The sequence below is a fragment of the Rhodamnia argentea genome, chromosome 5, assembly GCF_020921035.1.
Source record: "Rhodamnia argentea isolate NSW1041297 chromosome 5, ASM2092103v1, whole genome shotgun sequence".
Classification (NCBI taxonomy): domain Eukaryota; kingdom Viridiplantae; phylum Streptophyta; class Magnoliopsida; order Myrtales; family Myrtaceae; genus Rhodamnia; species Rhodamnia argentea.
In genome coordinates, this window is record NC_063154.1 from 2,423,214 (window position 1) to 2,444,061 (window position 20,848).

General features: G+C 41.2%; 4 protein-coding genes and 1 pseudogene across 4 annotated transcripts; 2 read left to right on the forward strand and 3 right to left on the reverse strand.

Moving 5' to 3' along the window:
* Positions 1–1,294: 1,294 nt before the first annotated feature.
* LOC115743818 (probable LRR receptor-like serine/threonine-protein kinase At3g47570) lies at positions 1,295–4,728 on the reverse strand. The gene is made up of 2 exons (XM_048278968.1): positions 2,052–4,728; positions 1,295–1,943 (listed from the first exon to the last, which is right to left on the reverse strand). Exons 1-2 carry the CDS (start codon positions 4,726–4,728, stop codon positions 1,573–1,575), a joined length of 3,048 nt encoding a protein of 1,015 aa, XP_048134925.1. The 3' UTR covers positions 1,295–1,572.
* A 2,864-nt stretch (positions 4,729–7,592) lies between these two features.
* Positions 7,593–8,577, reverse strand: LOC115743817 (annotated as a pseudogene).
* Positions 8,578–12,136: 3,559 nt separating this feature from the next.
* Positions 12,137–13,953, forward strand: LOC115743635 (LRR receptor-like serine/threonine-protein kinase EFR). The gene has a single exon (XM_030678487.2). It carries the CDS (start codon positions 12,265–12,267, stop codon positions 13,951–13,953), a length of 1,689 nt encoding a protein of 562 aa, XP_030534347.1. The 5' UTR covers positions 12,137–12,264.
* Positions 13,938–15,904, forward strand: LOC115743639 (probable LRR receptor-like serine/threonine-protein kinase At3g47570). Its single transcript, XM_030678497.2, has 3 exons — positions 13,938–14,947; positions 15,096–15,482; positions 15,574–15,904. Exons 1-2 carry the CDS (start codon positions 14,071–14,073, stop codon positions 15,476–15,478), a joined length of 1,260 nt encoding a protein of 419 aa, XP_030534357.1. The 5' UTR covers positions 13,938–14,070; the 3' UTR covers positions 15,479–15,482; positions 15,574–15,904.
* A 366-nt stretch (positions 15,905–16,270) lies between these two features.
* Positions 16,271–18,319, reverse strand: LOC125315058 (probable LRR receptor-like serine/threonine-protein kinase At3g47570). The gene is made up of 5 exons (XM_048278970.1): positions 18,200–18,319; positions 17,574–17,792; positions 16,862–17,359; positions 16,407–16,567; positions 16,271–16,301 (listed from the first exon to the last, which is right to left on the reverse strand). The coding sequence occupies exons 1-5, from the start codon at positions 18,317–18,319 to the stop codon at positions 16,271–16,273; spliced, it is 1,029 nt and encodes a 342-aa protein (XP_048134927.1).
* Positions 18,320–20,848: the final 2,529 nt, after the last annotated feature.

The window sequence follows — 20,848 nt, forward strand, 5'->3', positions numbered from 1 at the left end:
AGTCACTCTACCACTTTCATGAGGAAGACCAAACCATCATAATCAAGTTCAAGAAATGGAGGAAATGATCAAACTTTCTCTCATTGCTTGGAATTTTTAAGACGTTCATTCCACTGCACGGACAAAAAAATTGAAAAGTCGACCGGTCGTGATACCACTCCTCGTTTGCCTTAGCAGAGAAGATGCAGGAAAATGGCCATCAAATCCATACGACTATCAGCCATGACTTCTTTTCATCTTATTTCTAATGCCGCGAGCATAGACAACAATCTTTCAGGGAACATACTTTCTCTTAACAAACTGCATAACCTTCAATGGTTTTTGATTCACTCCTATCATATCAGAAGTGGGGGTTCCCATGACTTGAGCTTCCTTTGCTTCCTTAACAGATGCCTCTAGCTTAATCGAGTTGAATGTCATGGAAAATAGAATGATTGGGTCACTGCCTCAGTGCATTGGCGACTTCCCTATACTCTTGTAGCATTGGGAGCGAGCAAGAATGCTTTAACCGGTGAGATCCCTAGAGCAACAATCTTTCAGGTACAATCCCGTTTGACTTGAAAAATCTGCAAAGCATTGCGTACTTGAATCTCTCATACCACAATCTGTCAAGGGGTAGCTCCATCCTTTATGCAAACTCTAAGCAAATGGATTTATCCGTATCTTGATGGGAATAACTTTCGAGGGCGCGTTCCTCTGTATCTAGAAAAGTACTTCTGAGATCGATTGTTCATGTTTTTCTGTTCACCAGAATCACGTGCTGTCCGCGGTCTAATACGTTTAATGACACTACGTATCTGGATTTGTGCTGAACATATCTACAATAGAATCTCAAGCAGTTTGGTCTCCTATTCTGATGGAGATGAAAGCTGATGACTTGCATCCTAACAAGACCTTTATCTCATAGTCATATGTATCAAGAGTACATACGGTAGTCTATCTTGAGCAGTGTACTCATCTTCATATAAGTTGTACTGGAAATAAACAAGCACGAATTCATTCTCATTCAAGAAACAAAACATAGAGTAGCATGATTACGGCTGAAAGAGGAGCAGCATTTCCTTCCATATGAGTTCAACTATAATTTGCTGATAAGCTTTGGATCTGTTGGACCTCCAAGCTCAAAAGCTTTTGCTTTGGATCTAGCAGCTCCGCATCATACTTCTTCCAATCCACTCCTCAGGCGTCCTGCAGAGTGGAATGAGCCTATGGAAGATGCAGAAACCATCAATTCTTAAGACCAGGAAAAAAAGTGTAAAAAATTAGTTACCAATGCAGGGGATCTGGTCAGAAGCCAATTCTTTTAGTGAACCACAAAGCCCTATAAGCATGACTGTTCTAGTGCAAGTGCAGAAAGACACGTAAGATGTAACATATGAGGTTCCTAGTCAGCTGTTTCAATGCCTTGTGATGTAACATTGAATTTCGCCCTCCACGTATATCTGAGAATATGTATTGCTCTCTCTTAGTCTAGGCTGGAAAGAAATGTTAGTCATTCCCAGTGCTCGAGTGTTCAGGCACACTTCTGTATGCTTGACTAGGCTTTAGGTGAATTTTTAGAAATGTCATTACCTATCCTTGTAAACCAGCTGCGTGAAGTTTGTCCCTAATCAAACATAGTTGAGTTCCAGCTTCTGTGATGCTCATTCTCTCTCTGGGTACTCCAACTGAGCAGCCAATTCCAATTCCATAGACCATTACCAGACACTCTTGAACTGCATTGTCTCTGCTATGGCATGCATAGTTCTTTCTTCCCTGAAGTAGAATGGGATCAGTAATTTCTAGAACTCGGGCGGGCAAAGCTTCCACAACAAAATTGTGAAGGTTCAAATTTTCTTTGAAGCTCTCATCTGTGGGCCTGATTCCGGTGAACATCTCTAGCAAGAGCATTCCATAACTATAGACATCGCCTTCTCTAGAAACCACACTTCCCATTCCATATTCTGCACTTCGTCCAAATTTCACATTAGACATAACAGAACATAGCGTCCACAGTATCATCATGAATTGTAATGTTCTTTTGAGAGGAAGGAAGGACAAGGGGGTTTTACCTGGAGCAGCATAACCAACCGTTCCTCTTAGACCAGCTGAACTTATCTTTGAGTTGGTGTCAGGTGTATTTTCAAGGACGATTTTTGCCAATCCAAAGTCACCGACATGTCCATCCATCTCATCATCTAAGAGAACATTGCTTGGCTTTAGATCACAATGAATAATTTGGCTGTGACAGTGGTTGTGAAGATAATCCAATGCAGAAGCAATGTCGATGGCTATCTTTATCCTACGGAGGAGGCTCAAAGATTTTGAAGGCCCATCTGCTTCGGTCGGTTCTTGATGGTGGTGTAACCACTCTTCAAGGCTGCCATTAACCATGAACTTGTAGATTAAAGCCTTAAACTCATTACCGCAGTAATCAATGCTTGAGCATACTGACAGGATTTTCAAAAGATTTCGGTGTCTGATGTGCTTGAGAGCCTCACATTCAGCCATGAAACTCTTCAATGCACCATGACGAGTTACATTCAGCACCTTCACAGCGACAACCGTTCCATTCTCGAGTATACCCTTGTAAACAGACCCAAAACTACCGATACCAATCAAATTAGTTGAAGAAAATCCATTAGTTGCTCTTAGGAGAATTCCATAAGGTAGATTCTGCCATGTACCGCCTCCGGGGCTCGAAATAGGCTCTTTTCTTTTCTCCTTCAACCAACATGAGTACAAAAAAGGAAGAAGAGCTACTCCCAGAAGCCCAAAGGTGATAGCGATGGAAAGTATCAGGATATGGACAAGCCGCTTGCTTTTGGAGTTTTTAGAGATGCACTTAGGGAGATGAAATTCAGGAATTCCTCCACAGAGCATCTCGTTTCCAATGACAAATGCGGCAGTTGCATTCTTAAAGACTCCTTCAGTTGGTAGAGAGCCTTCAAAATTGTTAAATGATAAATTAGCATATTCCAAATCAAATGCCTCCAAGAACCTTGGAATCCCTCCAGATAAATTATTGCATGAAAGATCAAGTATTTTGATGCCTCTTAACGAACTAAGGGATTGAGGAATGGACCCTTGGAAGAGGTTGTCCTGCAATCTTAATAGTACGAGTACAGCACAATTGCCCAGACTGCTTGGCATGTCACCATCTAACATGTTTCCTGATATGTCCATATAGTTTAAGTTCTTCATCTCCCCTATTTCCTTGGGAAGGGCCCCGGTCAGATGGTTGTGGGATAAGTTCAAAAAGAAGAGACTTGTGACCACTGGGATTCCGGAATCGCTGAGATTGTTACTAGAAAGATCAAGCGACAGCAATCGTTGACACTTATCAAGATGCGGAGGAATGTGCCCTTGAAAGTTATTCCCATCAAGATACAGATAAATCAATTCGCTCAGATTGTGCAAAAAGGATGGAAGTACCCCGGACAACTTGTTGTTTGAGAGATTCAAATATGTAAGATTCTGAAGGTTTTTCAAGTCTAACGGGAATGTACCTGAAAGACTGTTGCCATCCACATACAACTTTTCTAAGTTCACAAGATTCCCAATTGCTCTTGGGATCTCCCCTGTTATAACATTCTTGCTTACCCCCAATGCTGTGAGAGTAATGGAGAAATTGCCAATGCACTGAGGCAGTGACCCACCCAGTCTGTTTTCCATGACATTCAACTCTTTTAAGCTAGAGGCATTTGTTAAGGAGCAAAGGAAGCTCAAGTCATGGGAGCCCCCGCTTCCGAGATGATTGGAGCGAATGGAAAACCATTCAAGATTATGTAGGCGTTCAAAAGAAGGTATGCTCCCTGAAAGATTGTTGTCCTCTAGTGGAAGTACACGGAGGTTCGTTGCATTAGAGATTGAGAATGGGATTGATCCATCAAATTGGTTCGAGGCCACGTTGAAGTATTCGAGAGACGAGAGAGTGAGGCCTATGGTTGCAGGAAGACTTCCATGTATTTGGTTACATGATACGTCAAATTGAGTCAATGAAGACAGGTTGAAGAGGGAAGCAGGGAGCGTACCGGAAAGCATGTTGAATCCCAAAGTAAGTGTGGCTAGTTTGGTTAGTTGGCCAAGAGCCCCAGGAATGCTCCCACTCAAGGAGTTAAAAGTAAGATAAAGATCCTCGAGGGACGATAAGTTGCCAATGCTTGGAGGGATGCTTCCTGACAAATTGTTTGCCATTAAAACAAGATGCTGAAGCTTCAATAGCGTACCGAGCTCTCTGGGAACTTGTCCAGTCAGTCTGTTATTCCGCAATCCAATGCCAATAAGGTTCGTGCAACCTGATATGTTCCTGGGTATATCCCCCGCCAGAGAGTTATTGGACAATTCTAAGAAACGTAAGCGGTGCAGCCGTCCAATTTGCCGTGGGATTTCATGGTCAAAACTATTGTTTTGAAGCCGTAATTCCCTCAAGAAGCTGAGGTTCCCGACGTGAGGGGAGATTGATCCCGAGAGCTTCTGTGAATTTAGGTCCAATACCGTGACTCGGCTGTGGTGCCGGCGACTACACGTAACACCAGACCACCGGCAGAAGTCAATGCTGTCGTTCCATGAGCTGAACACCCCGAAGGGATCTAAAGTTATTCCCGACTTGAACTCCAGCAACGCAATCCTATCCGTTTCATTATTGGAGGCGAAGGAGACTCGGTTGTAGGAACACAACAAGAGAACAATGGTGAAGATGTGATGCCATGTCGGAAACTTAGGAGAAGGGAAGTCAATATGTTCCATATGCTTAAAGCGGAGAGATTTTGGTTCAAAATGGAATGAGCCTCTCAGAGAAGATATTTGTAGCGAGTTCGATGTTCATTTTCTGCAGTCTAATTCCAGATTTCCTCTACTCACCCCTGGAAAAATAGTTTCACCGTAAGAGACCCGTCAAGTCATTGACTTCGACCAAGCTCAAGACTTTTAAGATCTCTTTGTCACGCATACATGTTCATTCAGGGATCTCTTTTTCCATGGAAAAGATGATGACAGGGACCCTCGATCAGCGACCAGGGCACAGTGCCATTGAGCTTCTGAAACACTCAATCGCCGACCGTGGCCATTTCACTTCTGCGAATTACGCAAATCTTCTTACATTCTCCTCTTCTGGTTTCCTTTCTCTCGTGTGCAGACTATGGGTGGGTTTGGTTCGACATTTGGAAAGAGCTTTGGGGGAATGCAAATGCTGAAAGCTAAAAGCTCCTTGTGGAAATGCAAAGACTATTTGGTAAACTTAACATTTTCAAGGGGCTTTGGGTTAAATGCTGTTTGGTAGAAATACATTAGGAAAGCTCCTTTGGGTGACTATTTTACGCTATTTATTTTTAATTGGTTTAAAATTGAAAAGATTGCCAACAATGTTAAAAATATGAATTAATTTAGTTTTGCCCATTGATTAATTTGTTCTAGCAAATTTTTATTGAAAATAATTGTTTCATTCTCTCTTCTTTGCATGATTTATTTGCTATCGATAGATCTTTGGCAATCCTTTTTGATTGATTTCTTACTTCTCCAAAAATACAATATGTGCTCGATGACGGATGCCGATTTTCTTAGTTGATCATGTCGCGCACGTTGGTAATTGGAATATGGAGAATCACCCTATAATTGATCATGTCGCGCACGTAGTCCCGCAATGAGGAAGCTCCCGGCCACAAAAAAAAAAGGTAATGAAACGATTAAAAAAAAAATAACTCTCGAAACAGGGGAGCTATCAATCTATTCATTATCAAATCTCGATCGGATTTAAAAAAAGAAAATGAAAAATCAAAGTGCTCTGTCATAACAAAAAAAAAGGAGAGCTACCCACATTGCATCGCCAATGTAGAAGTCGTGATCAAGCATGCAAAATACAAAGAGAGAGATATGGCAGAGGCGGGGAAACACCGTGGAAATGGCCTTCTTCCCGCTTCTTGACTTCACCGATGCTTCGTACTAGTGTTGAGACAAATCAAAATGCTATACCAAGACAGAACATTCATGGGAACGTACACCACAAGGTACTTTTGCAAACATCCTTAAACATTTCTTAAACTACGAGCTATTTGATCACGCAAACGTGCCATGTCGGATGTTGCATCATCATTTGAAGCACTACCCTCCCCATTTACATCATCGGAATCTACTATATATAAATTGGGATCCAAATCTACTCTTGCAAAATGTGCATCATCCACGGCATTTTTTTGTATGTAATTGTGCAAAGTCATTGCCGCTATCACAATTTTCACTTGCTTTTGATATGGATAACTAGGCATACCCTTTAGAATCTTCCACTTCTTTTTCAATACACCAAAGGTTCGCTCAATTGTTGATCGCAGTGAGGAGTGGGCACGGTTGAACACTTCTTTATGACCTGTAGGTGCGGGACCTCGTTGAAACTCGGGCAAATGATATCTAACTTCTTTGTATGGCCCCAAATAACCCGTGAGATTTGGATATCCAGCATCTACCAAATAGTATTTACCTACACAATGATTACATAAATTTAAACAACATATACCACATACATAAAGAAATATATAAAAACCATCAATTGACGAACCTTTCGGAGGATGAGGATAAGTGTTCTCACGGATTGCTTCATAGAAAATACGTGTATCATGAGTTGTTCCCTCCCAACCGGCCATTACAAAAGTAAATTCCATGTTAAAATTGCACACAGCCATCACGTTTTGCGTCGATGTTCCTTTTCGTCCAATAAAACGAAGTTGATCTTGTGTAGGTACCACCGCTGGGATATGCATACCATCTATAGCTCCAATGCAATCCTAAAACAAGAATGCAAATATTACTTGATTTATATTTATGCTCATCCTTTCTATTGTATAATCATAACTAACCTTAAAATGTGGATAAAATCTTTGATTATTCCGGATCTTCTTTGGAACTTCCTTGAATTGTCGATCGGATGGTTGAATCAAATATGCTCCCATTTCACATACTTTATCCAGCACTAAGCTAAATAATCTGCATATGGTTTCCCCAGAGTGCTGAAAGCGCTCTTGTGCTAACTTGTTACTTACACCATGTCCTAAAATATGAAGAAACATTCCCACCATTTCTACAACATCAATATTCCTAGATCCTTGAAGATCATATCATGTCACTAATTCCTGCGTTAAATTATTAAAGACAGCTCTATCCATTCTAAGCATTCTATAACACCTTACCGAATTAGCATCAATATCCATTAGCTCTCTTAACCATGCATTTCCTGTATATGATGAGGTCATGCACGGTTGTTTGGATCGGTATCTTGTCTGATAAACAGCTACAAAATGGGCGACTGTGCAAGCTAACAAAAATTCATCTTCCTCTTTTACATGCACTATTGCTTGGGTTTCCCTGTCAAGAGCACTTTCATCCATAACCGGATAAAATAACAAAATGAGGTAACAAGTTATGTAAATCATTCATCAACATCACACAAATTGACCATCATAAATATGCAACCTCCACAAAATAAAGATAACACCAACTTAAAATAACAGAGTCTCACAAGGAAATAGTCTAACTAATACAAATAAGTAGTGCAAAGAGAACACCAAATCGGTCTATTACAGCAACATAGCATATGAAAAAGTCAAAATAAATAACGAGCATTCCTACTTTGAAGTATGCTTCTCGAACCGACGCTTGATCCATTGGACTTTTTTCTCGTTGTCACGTAAGTTCATGAAGATTTCCCTAAAATCCTTCTTTTTTGCAAAATGTTCTAGTGCAAAAAAGTATAGCTCTCCATCTTGCATAATCTCGGGTATGCCATCCAAAGCGTCCATGATTTCTTTGTAAGGATCAAATTCCCTCACAACAGTTGGGGCATTGCTCCTAGTTTCAAAAGCTAAAACAATTCTTTCCATTTGTGAACTTAGCTCGGCACTTGTACTCAATTTCTTTTGTTTCTTATTTGGTGCATGCCTCACTGAACTTTGCGATGCTCTTTTTTTGCTTTGAGCCCGATCCACAGTCTTTTCACCAACACTACACTCTATATTTTCATCGGTAGAACCTGCACAATCCTCAATATCAAGTTGTGTGGCCACATCATCCTTATCAACACACAAACCGCGCCCAGGTGTCCATGTGACACTTCCAGTGGCAACCGTATCACCGAACATTTTGTCCATCAAAGCTTGAAGGCTCGGCTTAATGCCTTTCGTTTTAAAAGCTCTAAACTTAGGATTTTCCTGTTATATTAAATATGTTCATGAGTTATATTATAAAGTGAACTTTGAAAAAAAAAAAAAAGTAACCAAAGAAGAGAACAAAAACCTGAATTTTCTTCTCCCACCATTCCTCGGTTGCATCAATAGTATTCTTCATTGGATCCCATTCTACTCCCGTTTCTTTCAGAGTCAATGACCTCCATCGTCTCCATTCGTCCTTAAGATTGTCCCACTTACTCTTCATTTTATTTTTATCATACTTTTTGTGCCTTTGCTCCTCAAACTTGTTAATTATGACTGTTCATCCATCCCTTTTGTTGTTTGAAGGACGGTTGCCTTTTTCAATTTCTTCAACGCACAACCTACAAAAGGTTTCTACATCCTCCGAGCTCCAAACAGCTTTTTCCTTTGATGAACTTGCCATCTACTATTAAAACAATAGAAAAGACCACAAACAAAACCTAATTCAGCCAGCAAAATACATCCACGCAAACATATAAGCCCATAATGTCTCTAAAATAGGAGCATGGACTCAAGAAGAACTTAGCAAACATTCCATCAACATAATTGTTCTAAAAAATTTAATCAAAGACTAATGCAAATGACAAAACATATCATAAAATAGAGCACTTGAACCATAAGATCAGGTTGAAAATCAATACAAACGCCACATGAAACACAATTTCAGCGGTTCAAAACGATCATATCGGATCCCTTTATTGAACTAAAAGGAGCATAAAAGTGGATGAGGCGTAAGGAAGGAATACAGACACAACCCTTTATTGAACTAAAAGGAGCAAAAAGGAGAAAAAAAAAAACAAATATGGTAGAAAAGTCTATTGAGGCTTCCCCATATATACACCATAGCTTACCAAGCATGTGATCATTAGAGCAAGCATATGACGTCTGTTACATATTGTTACTTATAATTGAAGTATGCCATTCTAGATATCCAGTTTTGAGTTCATCTTTCAACCTGGGTCCTGGTGAACATGATAAGCATGTATATGCTAAGTTTCCATGCAATAAAGGTTGCAAATTTTTTTGGGGAAAGAAGAGCAGCAGGAACCCTAACAAATTTAGGGAAAAAAGATCCATATGCACAATTTTCACTTCATATCCTTTTATATCCGAGTTCTTTGAGCCTCGCGAGAGAACAATAAGCAAAATGGGATTTATTACATAACACAGTATAAGCATAGCGGGATTTTTGAATAATCACTTACAATAATAACTTCGGCAGCCTTATAGAGGAACCACCCCAAAAACAAAATCCTTCGACACAATCTCGGGGCACATGACCACAAACGCCTTGTCTTGTCATGCTTCTCATACCGATCTCTTTACAAGAGTTGCATTACTAACAAGTCACAAGTTAGTCTCCCCTGTTACGGATGCTAATTTTGGCTTCACCGCACATAACTTTGCTGGTCTTTCGCAAAGCTCGGATAGAAGTTATACTAATCATAGTTCTTACAGATCTTAGTCCCCCCGAGAATACATAATGCAACGCCTTTCCTTCCAAAACTTTACCTCTTTTGCACCTAGTTTGTCACAATCTCTGCGGGTAGGGAAATTGGTTACCTTGCTACCAATCTATCCTAATTTTTGATACCGGAGGCCATATTTTGTTTGATTATCTTTGGAAAAAAAAATTACTAAAGCTCTTAGGGAATCAATCGATCGGATCCCTTTCCAAGAGTGGTACAATCGGGGCATTGAAGGGGGAAGCAAAATAGCAACATGGAAACCCTAAGATCTGCTCAAATCAACGCCACCAACTAGTCAAGCGAGGGAGAGAGCGAAGAAAAGTCACCTGGTCTTAGCGAAAGAGCGCGTTCGAGAGAGGGAGAAATCGAGTGAAGGAGCGACCAAACGCGAGGGAGCAAACGGAGGGAGAGCGACCGGACGCAAGGGAGAAGACGCTACGGCGAGGCGCAAAAGAAGTCTCTCTATCGATCGATGTTGAAGAAAAGAGAGCGGGGCTACCAAAAGGGCAAACTTGGACTTTTGAAAAAGTTTGAGGGCAAAAAAGGCAAGTCAACATATTTCATTAATCCCATCCTTAGCATCCCGAAAATGCTAAAAAGCCTAATGCTGGGGCTTCTAGCATTGGGCTTTCAGCCTTCCCAAGAGGAATATTTGGCCAAATGCTCCTTCGAAATGCTTGCCAAAGGGTTCAACATTTTTCAAAGGAGCATTCGGGGCCAAATGCTACTTCTAAATGTCGAACCAAACTCACCCTATATGTTGAGTCAAAGTATAGGCGAGGGCTTTGGATTTTTTGGTCTTGAAAATGACAACAATTATCGTTTAGGCTCCGTTTGTTTCGTTTCGCAAAAAATGATATGTTTCCGGAAATTATTTTTCAGGAAGCAATTTTTTAGGAAGATGACAATATTTTTCGGTGTTCGATTGAAATCTAAAAATGGATTGGAAAATATTTTTCACCGTTCGGTATGGAAGATCCACTTGACAAGTATCCAAAGAGACTTGTTAAGGAGAGTTTCTGGCACTAAATTGTTGGAAAGAGTAATAAACATGAGGAAAGTGGTGCAAACCCAGCAAGACAATAAACATTCTCCTCAGGCTTTGGGCAAACACTATCCAAGAAATCCTAGGATATGGCTATAATAATGTATTAGTTCATTATTATAGTGCTAATACCTGAATTTCGGGATTTCTATACTCACTTCTAGTACTCAGGGCCGTGTTTTAATTAGATTGATTTTATTTTGTGATGTGATCGTATTTCAACCTGATCTAGGACATGAGGCGAAGCATTCCTGGGAATTTGCGACCATTGATGACAAATATTCCCGCTTCATCCACGTATAGCGTGAGATCTGGGCCTACAAGAAGTAGGACAGGTAGCGTGTCAGACTCCCCACTTGCGACAAGCAGCAATGCCAGCTCTGAAGTGAGTGTGAACAACAATGGTCTGGGCGTGGAGGGGAACGGACTGGATGATGATATTAACAGTGACCGGGATGGTCATTCGCCTACTCGTGGCAGGCGATTGGAAGTAGAAGCGGTTATGAGTTGGTAGTCATCCATTGTTTTGAATCGGAATCCGCAGGATCGATGAAGAGAATGTTCCTAGAAAGGACTTAACAGGGGCTTCACGTTGATGACAAATTAGAACGGGCAGCTGTTGACATCCTTCATGAACATCCTATGCATATAGGGAGAACTAGAACGGATTTGAGAGAACACAATGCATGATTGTCTGACATGCGTTTGCAACTATTACTTGCTGATACAACAATCCCGCTAAGCGGTCATTTTCTTGCAAGGAAGTGTGGGAGCGTTGCCTGGGTCCTACTGCACTAGACATTGGCGTCAAGAGTTCGCCAAGTTGGACCTTGGAGATGCAAAACATGTGGCGTTGGAGATAAGTTTGACGAAGAGGGAATTTAAATTCGAGCTTGTTTATATATCAGATTAAATCTACTTTCACTCAAACAATTTAACTTAATGAGTTATGGGTCAATGGAAATATATTAACTACTTCATACGACATCAATTTTTTGAAATAAAACTTTTTTCACAACTCACACGTGTGTCTTAATAAGATTAATGACGTCATGAATCAAAAGCCGGTAGGAACAAATTTCTGCCCATCAGCATAGACGAAGCTCGGCGAGAACTGAACGAGTTCGGTTTGCAAATTTGCCGATTTTTCATTCTCAATTATCAAAATCCAAGTGTTTGGTAAAAAAAAAATCTCAGAAATTACTTTCAAAAGTAAACACGGGGCAGTAGGGGATGACTCAAGTCAATCTGCCACTTATCTATCTACTTTCGTGCCAATCACGGCATGCTCCTTCCCCATTTAATTGTCATTTCCTTCTTGTCATGTTGTGCAAAATCAATTTCAGCCGACGTCTGATTTCATTAAAACTTTTCAATTTTAATTCTACGGTAGAGAGGCCGCTAGGAGAAATGTCACATCTTTCTTGCTTTTTAGCACCCAGCTTGGCCACTCACTTATGCCTAGTTGACGCAGACAAATACGACCTATGAGACCAAAGAAGAGAAGAGACTCTCTACAAAATCGCTTCTTAGTCTCCCAGTAACATCACTTCATATTCCACTTCTGCTTTGAGTTATGCAGATCTTGGGCTTTAATTCTACAAACTTACAGTTTCGTTGCTTCATTCTTGGGATTGCTATTGCCTCGTGCTTTGCCCGAGTCTCCTTGACATCAAATGAAACCGACAAATCCGCATTGCTTGCATTCAAGGCCGGGATAACCGAGGACCCCCTCGGGGTGTTTAACTCCTGGAACAATACGGTCGACCTCTGTCAATGGTACGGGGTCACATGCGGCCGCCGGCACCGCAATAGAGTCACTGCGTTGAACCTCTACTCCTTGAAACTGTCGGGGCCTATCTCTCCTCATATCGGGAACCTTAGCTTCTTGAGGGAATTAAGGCTCTATAACAACAGCTTTTGCCAGGAAATCCCTCCCCAAATCGGTCGGTTGCGACGGTTAAGCATCTTGATTCTGGGCAATAATTCTCTCATCGGCGAAATTCCCAAGAACACATCGGGCTGCCTTAACCTGAATCTCCTTGTATTGGCTGGTAACCAACTCGGTGGAGAAGTTCCTCCAGAGATAGGTTCCTTGGTGAAGCTTCGGTATCTTCATTTAGGAAGAAACAATCTAACGGGCAGTGTCCCTTTTTCCATCGGCAACTTGTCATCGTTGGAGATGCTTTATCTTGTCTACAACAACTTAAGCGGGAGTCTTCCTTGGGTTCTAAGCCAACTGACCAAACTAACACAACTTGATTTTGGAGAGAACTCGTTGTCCGGTACGTTTCCGTCTTCCCTCTACAATTTATCTTCATTGGAAGAATTCAACGTCGGAGGTAACCAAATACATGGAAGTCTTCCCTCTGCAATGGGCTTTTGTCTCCCCAGCTTAAAACTTTTCAGCATCTACGGTAACCAGTTTGTTGGATCAATCCCACCGTGTATACCTAATAATGCCACAAATCTACAGACCCTTCAACTTGGAGGCAACAGACTCTCCGGGAACGTACCTTCTTTTGAAAATTTGCGTAACCTTCGACGGTTAAGCATTCACACTAACCATCTTGGAAGTGGGGGATCTGGTGACTTGAGCTTTATTTGCTCATTAACCAATATGACCAGCTTATACCTCTTGAGCATGCATACTAATAGACTCGGTGGGCCGGTGCCGGAATGCATTGGTAATTTGTCCCTTGCCATCACGACATTGGCCCTGGGCCTAAATCCTATTACTGGTGAGATTCCTAGAGCAATGGGCAATCTCGTGAACTTGGAAATCTTGCATATGACCAACAATATTCTTTCAGGTGCCATCCCGTTTGACGTGGAAAACCTTCCAAATCTAACATATGTGGATCTCTCCACTAACAATCTATCGGGGGTAATATCATCCTCTTTTCATAAGAACAAGAGATTGATTGCATTATATCTTGATGGGAATCACTTCCATGGGCACATTCCTTCGCATCTAGATGAGTGTCAAAGTCTGACGATGCTCGATCTTTCAAACAACAATCTCAGGGGTTCCGTATTCCCAGCTGTTAAAAGTCTTCTCTATTTGAACTTGTCTGACAACCATTTGAATGGGTCCCTTCCGGTGGAAGTAGGAAAAGTTGAACATATAAATTCTTTGGACATTTCAGGCAATATGTTCAGTGGTGAAATTCCGAGCACTTTGGGCGATTGTGATGGACTGCTAGTTTTGCGAATGAAGGACAACCACTTCCAAGGATTCATTCCCCAATCAATTAGCTCATGAAGAAGCATTGAGGAATTGGATCTTTCAAACAACAATCTATCCGGCGAAATTCCGAGGTTCTTAGAGGCCTTTCCCTTCTTGGGGATTCTGAATTTATCCTATAACAATTTTGAAGGAATGTTACCAACTGAGGGCGTCTTCAAGAATGCGAGTGCCACTTTTATTACTGGAAACAAGTTGTGTGGAGGAATCCCAGAATTTGGACTTCCTAAATGCATCTCTCCACACTTCAAGAACAAAGGAGTAGTTCGTAAATTGAAACTCACGCTCTCTATTCTCTTTGCACTTCTAGGGGTGGTTCTCGTTCTGGTTTTTGTGTATGTATGCTGGTTGAAGAAGAAGAAAGCTGAACAACCGACTTTAAGTTCCATAGATGAGATCTGGCAAAACTTATCTTATGGGACTCTACTTAAAGCAACTGACGGTTTTTCTTCAACTAATTTGATCGGTGTTGGCAGTTTTGGATCTGTTTATAGGGGAATACTCCAGGAGGATGGAACTAACGTCGCTGTGAAGGTGCTTAATTTAACACGTCAAGGTGCTTTGAAGAGCTTCAAAGCCGAGTGCGAGGCTCTAAAGCATATCAAACACCGAAATCTTTTGAAGGTACTAACTGTATGCTCAGGTACTGATTATGACGGAAATGATTTTAAGGCTTTGGTCTATGAGTTCATGATCAATGGTAGCCTTGAAGAGTGGTTGCACCCATATCCAATACCGATTGATGCAAACGGGGCTTCAAAAAATTTGAGTTTCATCCAACGGATAGAGATTTCCATTGACATTGCTTTTGCATTGGACTATCTTCATAACCAATGCCACATTGCCACAGTTCATTGTGATCTAAAGCCAAGCAATGTCCTTTTAGACATTGAGATGGTTGGACATGTTGGTGATTTTGGATTGGCAAAGATCATCCTTGAATCCGCATTTGACGCGAACACAAATATAAGCTCAGCTGGTTTGCGAGGGACAATTGGTTATGCAGCTCCAGGTTGTCCCCTTGTGTCCCTCAAATGAACAATTGGTTCATCACAAAATTGTTGATGGCATATTTTCACAAAAATTTTTAACTTTATAATGAGATTTTGCATATATTATTTTCTCATAGCTCAATCATACATGGTTCTTGATATGTGCAGAATATGGAATGGGTAGTGCAGTTTCCATTAAAGGTGATGTCTACAGTTATGGCATTCTCTTGCTAGAGATGTTCACAGGAATCAGGCCCACGGCTGAGATATTCAAAGAAAATTTGAACCTGCATATTTTTGTTGAGGAAGCTTTGCCTGATCGAGTCCTAGAGATTACCGATCCCATTCTAGTTCGAGAAGTGGAGAGCTACGCAGGGGAAAGCAGAAAGAGGACGGTCCAGGATTGTCTGCTAATGGTCTACGGAATTGGGATCGCTTGCTCAGTTGGAGTGCCAGGAGATCGAATAAGCATCACAGATGTAGCAGCTCAACTATGTTCGATTAGGGACAGGCTTTACGCAGCTGGCTTACGAGGACAGGTGATATACTAAAGCATTAAGTTTTCTAGTCCCTCCTACAAATGTCTAACTGAACCACCTAAGCATAGACAAGCACGTGACTACTCACATTTTTTTTTTCAATTTAGATAAACTCAACTCTCCGCTAATGGGAAGATGAAGCCATGGAGGTAACAGAGTCATCGTGCAGAATGTAAAGTGGGGCAGATGCTTTCCTAACGTATCGTGTGGTTGGTGAATTGAGTTCTGATATATATCATAAATAGGATAGAGCGTGAAGAACAAAGGTGTGTTTCAATGTTCCTTTTAAAATGAAAGTTGGCGGCGTGTGAGAAGTGAACAAAATACTTGGAATGTTGCTGTTTTATATCAGCGCTACTGTATATTTGAAATTTGGAATCATGAAAAGAGAGGCATTCATGCATGCCTGTATATGTCTCATAAAGCTATGCAAGCAAGTTCATTTATCCTTTTCTTCCTTTATGCTAGTTAAATAGTTTGATCTATTAATACGAGGAGTGAGCAAGAATGCTTTAACCGATGAGATCCCGAGAGCACTTGGGATCTTTTAAAGTTAGAAAAGTTGTATGCGGATGTCAAGACCTCTATCTGATAGTCATATGTATCAAGAGTACATACAGACATACAGTAGTCTATCTTGAGCAGTGTATTCATCTTCATAATCTCGTACTGTTTGCCAAGTTGTACTGGAAATAAACAAGAGCGAATTCATTCTCATTGGAGAAACAAAACATAGAGTAGCTTAATCACGGCTGAAAGAGGAGCAATATTTCTTTCCATATGAGTGCAATTATAATTTGCTGATTACGGTTGGAAGATGCAGAAACCATCGATCCTTAAGACCAGGAAAAAAGTGTAAAAACGTAACTACAAATGCAGGGAATCTGGTCAGTCTGCCAAGGTGATAATTTTTAGAAATGTCATTGCTTTTGCATATTACCTATCCTTGTAAACCAGCTGCATGAAGTTTGTTTCAGCTTCTGTGATGCTTATTCTCTCTCTGCGTACTCCAACTGAGCAGCCAATTCCAATTCCATAGACCATTACCAGACACTCTTGAACTGTGTTGTCTCCGCTATGGCCTGCATAGTTCTCTCTTCCCTGTTATAGAATGGGATCAGTAATTTCCAGAACTCGTGCGGGCAAACCTTCCTTAACAAAATTCCGAAGGTTCAAATTTTCTTTGAAGATATCGTCAGTGGGAGTGATTCAGGTAAATGTCTCTAGCAAGAGCATGCCATAACTATGGATATCGCCTTCTTTGGTAACCACACTTTCCATCCCATATTCTGCACTTCGTCAAATTTCACATTAGACATTAAAAAAAATAGCGTCCACTGTATCATTTGAATTGTAAGGCTCTTTTGAGAGGAAGGAAGGACAAGGGGGTTTTACCTGGAGCAGCATAACTGCTCCTCTTAGACCAGCTGAGCTTATCCTTGAGTTGGTGTCAGGTGTATCTTTTGCCAATCCAAAGTCAACAACATGTCCATCCATCTCATCATCTAAGAGAACATTGCTTGGCTTTAGATCACAATGAATAATTTGGCTGTGACAGTGGTTGTGAAGATAATCCAATGCAGAAGCAATGTCGATGGCAATCTTTATCCTGCGGAGGAGGCTAAAAATTTTTGAAGGCCCATCTGCTTCGGTCGGTTCTTGATGGTGGTGCAACCACTCTTCAAGGCTTCCATTAACCATGAACTCGTAGACTAAAGCCTTAAAATCATTACCGTAATAATCAATGCTTGAGCATACTGATATGATTTTAAAAAGATTGCAGTGTCTAATCTGCTTTAGAGCCTCGCATTCAGCCATGAAACTCTTGAATGCATCACGGCGTATTGAATTCAGCACTTTCACAGCGACAACCGTTCCATTCACGAGTATACCCTTGTAAACAGACCCAAAACTACTGATACCAATCAAATTAGTTGAAGAAAATCCATTAGTTGCTTTATGGAGAATTCTGCCATGCACCGCCTACGGGGCTATAAATAGGCTCTTTTCTTTTCTCCTTCAACCAACATGAGTACAAAAAAAGCAAGAAGAAGAGCTATTCCCAGAAGCCAAAATGGATAAAGATGGAAAGTATCAGGATATGGACCTGCCGCTTGCTCTTGGAGTTTTTAGAGATGCACTTAGGGAGATGAAATTCAGGAATTCCTCCACAGAGCATCTCGTTTCCAATGACAAATGTGGCACTTGCATTCTTAAAGACTCTTTCAGTTGGTGGAGAGCCTTCAAAATTGTTAAAAGATAGATTAGCATATTCCCAATCAAATGCCTCCAAGAACCTTGGAATCCCTCCAGATAAATTATTTCCCTGAAAGATCAAGTACTTTGATGCCTCTTAATGAACTAATGGATTGAGGAATGGACCCTTGGAAGAGGTTGTCCTGCAATCTTAATAGTACAGAGTACATCACAATTGCCCAGACTGCGTGGTATCTCACCATCTAACGTGTTTCCTGAGATGTCCATATAATTTAAGTTCTTCATCTCTCCTATTTCCTTGAGAAGGGCCCCAGTCAGATGGTTGTGGAATAAGTTCAAAAAGAAGAGACTTGTGACCACAGGGAATATGGAATCGCTGAGATTGATACTAGAAAGTTTTTGCTACGTCAATCTTTGACACTTATCTAGATACGGAGGAATGCGCCCTTGAAAGTTATTCCCAACAAGATACAGATAAATCAATTTGCTTAGATTGTGCAAAAAGGATGGAATTACCACCTCGGACAACTTGTTATTCGAAAGATTCAAATACGTAAGATTCTGAAGAGTTTCAAGGGAATTTGCAACCATTAACAATGAATTTGCGACCATTAATGACAAATATTCCTGCTCCATCCTTGTACAGCGCGAGATCCGGGCCTACAAAGAAGTAGGGCAGCTAGCTTATCAGACTTTCCACTTGCGACAAGCAGCAATGCCAAGCTCTGAAGTTAGCGTCATCATCAACGTTGAACGGACTGGATGGTAATATCACTAGTGAGAGCAATGGTCATTTGGCTATGCGCGGCAGGCGATGGTAAGTAGATGCAATCACTTTCCCTAGCAAGCAGAGTGCTAATGCCATGACAAGTGATAGCAGAGCCAGGTTAGGTGGGGTGTGGATAGAATCTTCAATGAGTGTAAGCAAGCACCGGTGATGAATTGGATCATCCATTATTTTGAATTAGAAACCGCAGGATCAACAAAGAGAAACGTCCCTCGAGAGGACTTACGGTTACGGGGGCTTTATCATCGATGATAAAAACTGTATGAGTCAATGAGGAAAGCTGGCTGTTGAGGACCTCTTATTGAGGACTGAGTATTATTCGATGCCGGCGAATTCAGCTAAACTCTCCTTTGTTCTTCCGTTGCTTTGAGCGCGTTTTGATGCTCTACTCACCACATTGTGCCTTCTGAGCTCTGAGAATCTTGATTGTGTTAATTGCATACGGTTTCCTAAATCGGGCCACCTCATCTGTCTTGACCCAAAAAAAAAAAAAAAAATCTGTCCTTTTTTCTTTTCCATCTTCTGCAGACCAGAATTTCCTGGTTGGTGGAAGGAGGCAGATGGATACCTCGTTTTTCTTCCATCTTCTGCAGACCAGAATTTGGGCTTTTTTCCAAATTATGCAAAAAAAAAAAAAAAAACCAAAACAGGTATAAAAAAAAAATTTACCAATTTGGGGTCCACTCAGCAGTCTTAATGCCGAGCAGGACCCGCTCGGCATTTAAAGTGCCGAGTGGGCCCACGCTTGGCACCGGAACCGCCGAGTGGCCTCCTCGGCATCGATAATGCCGAGCGAGGGGGGGCCCACTCCGCCCAGCAGAGCGGCGCCTGCTGCTCTGCTGGGTTGAGTGCCCCCCCCCCCGGCCGCTCGGCACTCTGACTACCGAGTAGGTGGGGGCCAACGTACCAGCGCCCGCAAAGGTGTTGCAGAGCCTTCACACGTTTTGTAGAGCCTTCGGCTTTGTTTAAAACAAAGCCGAAGGCCCTTCGCATTCGTAACGCTCTTCTCTCTTCTTTGCGGTCAGAACGCTCTCCTCTCCTCTCCGCGCTTAGAACACTCTCCTCTCCTCTCCGCGCTTAGAACACTCTTCTCTTCTCTCCGTGCTCAGATTGCTCAAAAACTCTCCCTCTTCTCGCACTCTTTGAGGTCTCCCTCTTCTCGCACTCTCAGAGCCCTCTTGCAGCACCTCCGCGAACACTCTCCTCTCCACCTTCACGTGAATTACAGAGCCATCGGCCTCATTTGTTCGTTGAAGGAGATCCCCCTCTCCTCGGGTACCTTTATTGATGTTATTATAGGCTGTTAATGTTTTTATTTTATTGCTAATATTTTCGTCATGTTTAAATTAAATTGGGACTTTTTTATTTTACATAAGTTGAGACAAAAGCAAAGCCGGCCTCCTTACTCGGTGCTTTCTTTTAATAATTTGAGCTCTTTATTCGGCGCGTGCTTACCCTCAATAGTTTGAGGTAAATCTCGTTATAGTTATTTTTTGCAGTTTCGTAAGTATTGTTTTATTTATTTGATTATTATTTGTACCCTTAATAGTTATAATGTTTACGAATTTAGGTAAATAAAAAAATAACCCAGTTTGCCGTCCCATTTCCCGAGAGATCTACTTTTGCATTTCCCGACAATCCACCGCCGCAGACTCCAGCTCCTTCTCCCGCTTCGTATGGATCAGATTTTCCTCCTTTTTATCCAAGCTTTTCTACAGTAGGATGTATACCGTTTGGGCATGGCATAATTTTACAAGATATACCTTTATCATTTACACATCCTCCTCGGTCGGATCCTCGTCCTTGTCGGTATAATACTAGACCCGCCAAGCACCGAAGAGAACCTAATTGCGGAACATGAGGTAATGTAAGAAGATGGCATCGTCAGTAGATGTAATTGCGATTAACAATTGTTATCTATTATGAAAATTACATGTTTTTCATATATCTCAGCACTTTTCTTTTATGAATATTCTTAATTAATTACATTAATAAAATAAGTTTAAAAAAAAGTATAAATAAAATAATAATTATTAAAAATTGGAAAAAAAATCTAAGCGGAAAGCTGGATCCCGCTCAGCGGTGGGGCGGGCCCCTTGCTCGGCAGCCCAGCTGCTGAGCATAGGCCCGCTCGGCACCAAGACTGCCGAACGGGTCCTAAATTGGCAAATATTTTTTTAACCCTATTTTGGTAAATATATTTTTTTTTCGCGTGAATTGGAAAAAAGCCCCCAGAATTTCGGGAACTTCCTAACGCTTAACGGAAATTCCAATGCATGATTTTCTGGTACGTGTATGCAACTATTAATTGTTATTACAATCCTATCCCCAAAGTCTATGATCAGCATCTTAGTTTTAAAAAATTGCTTTGTCATTTC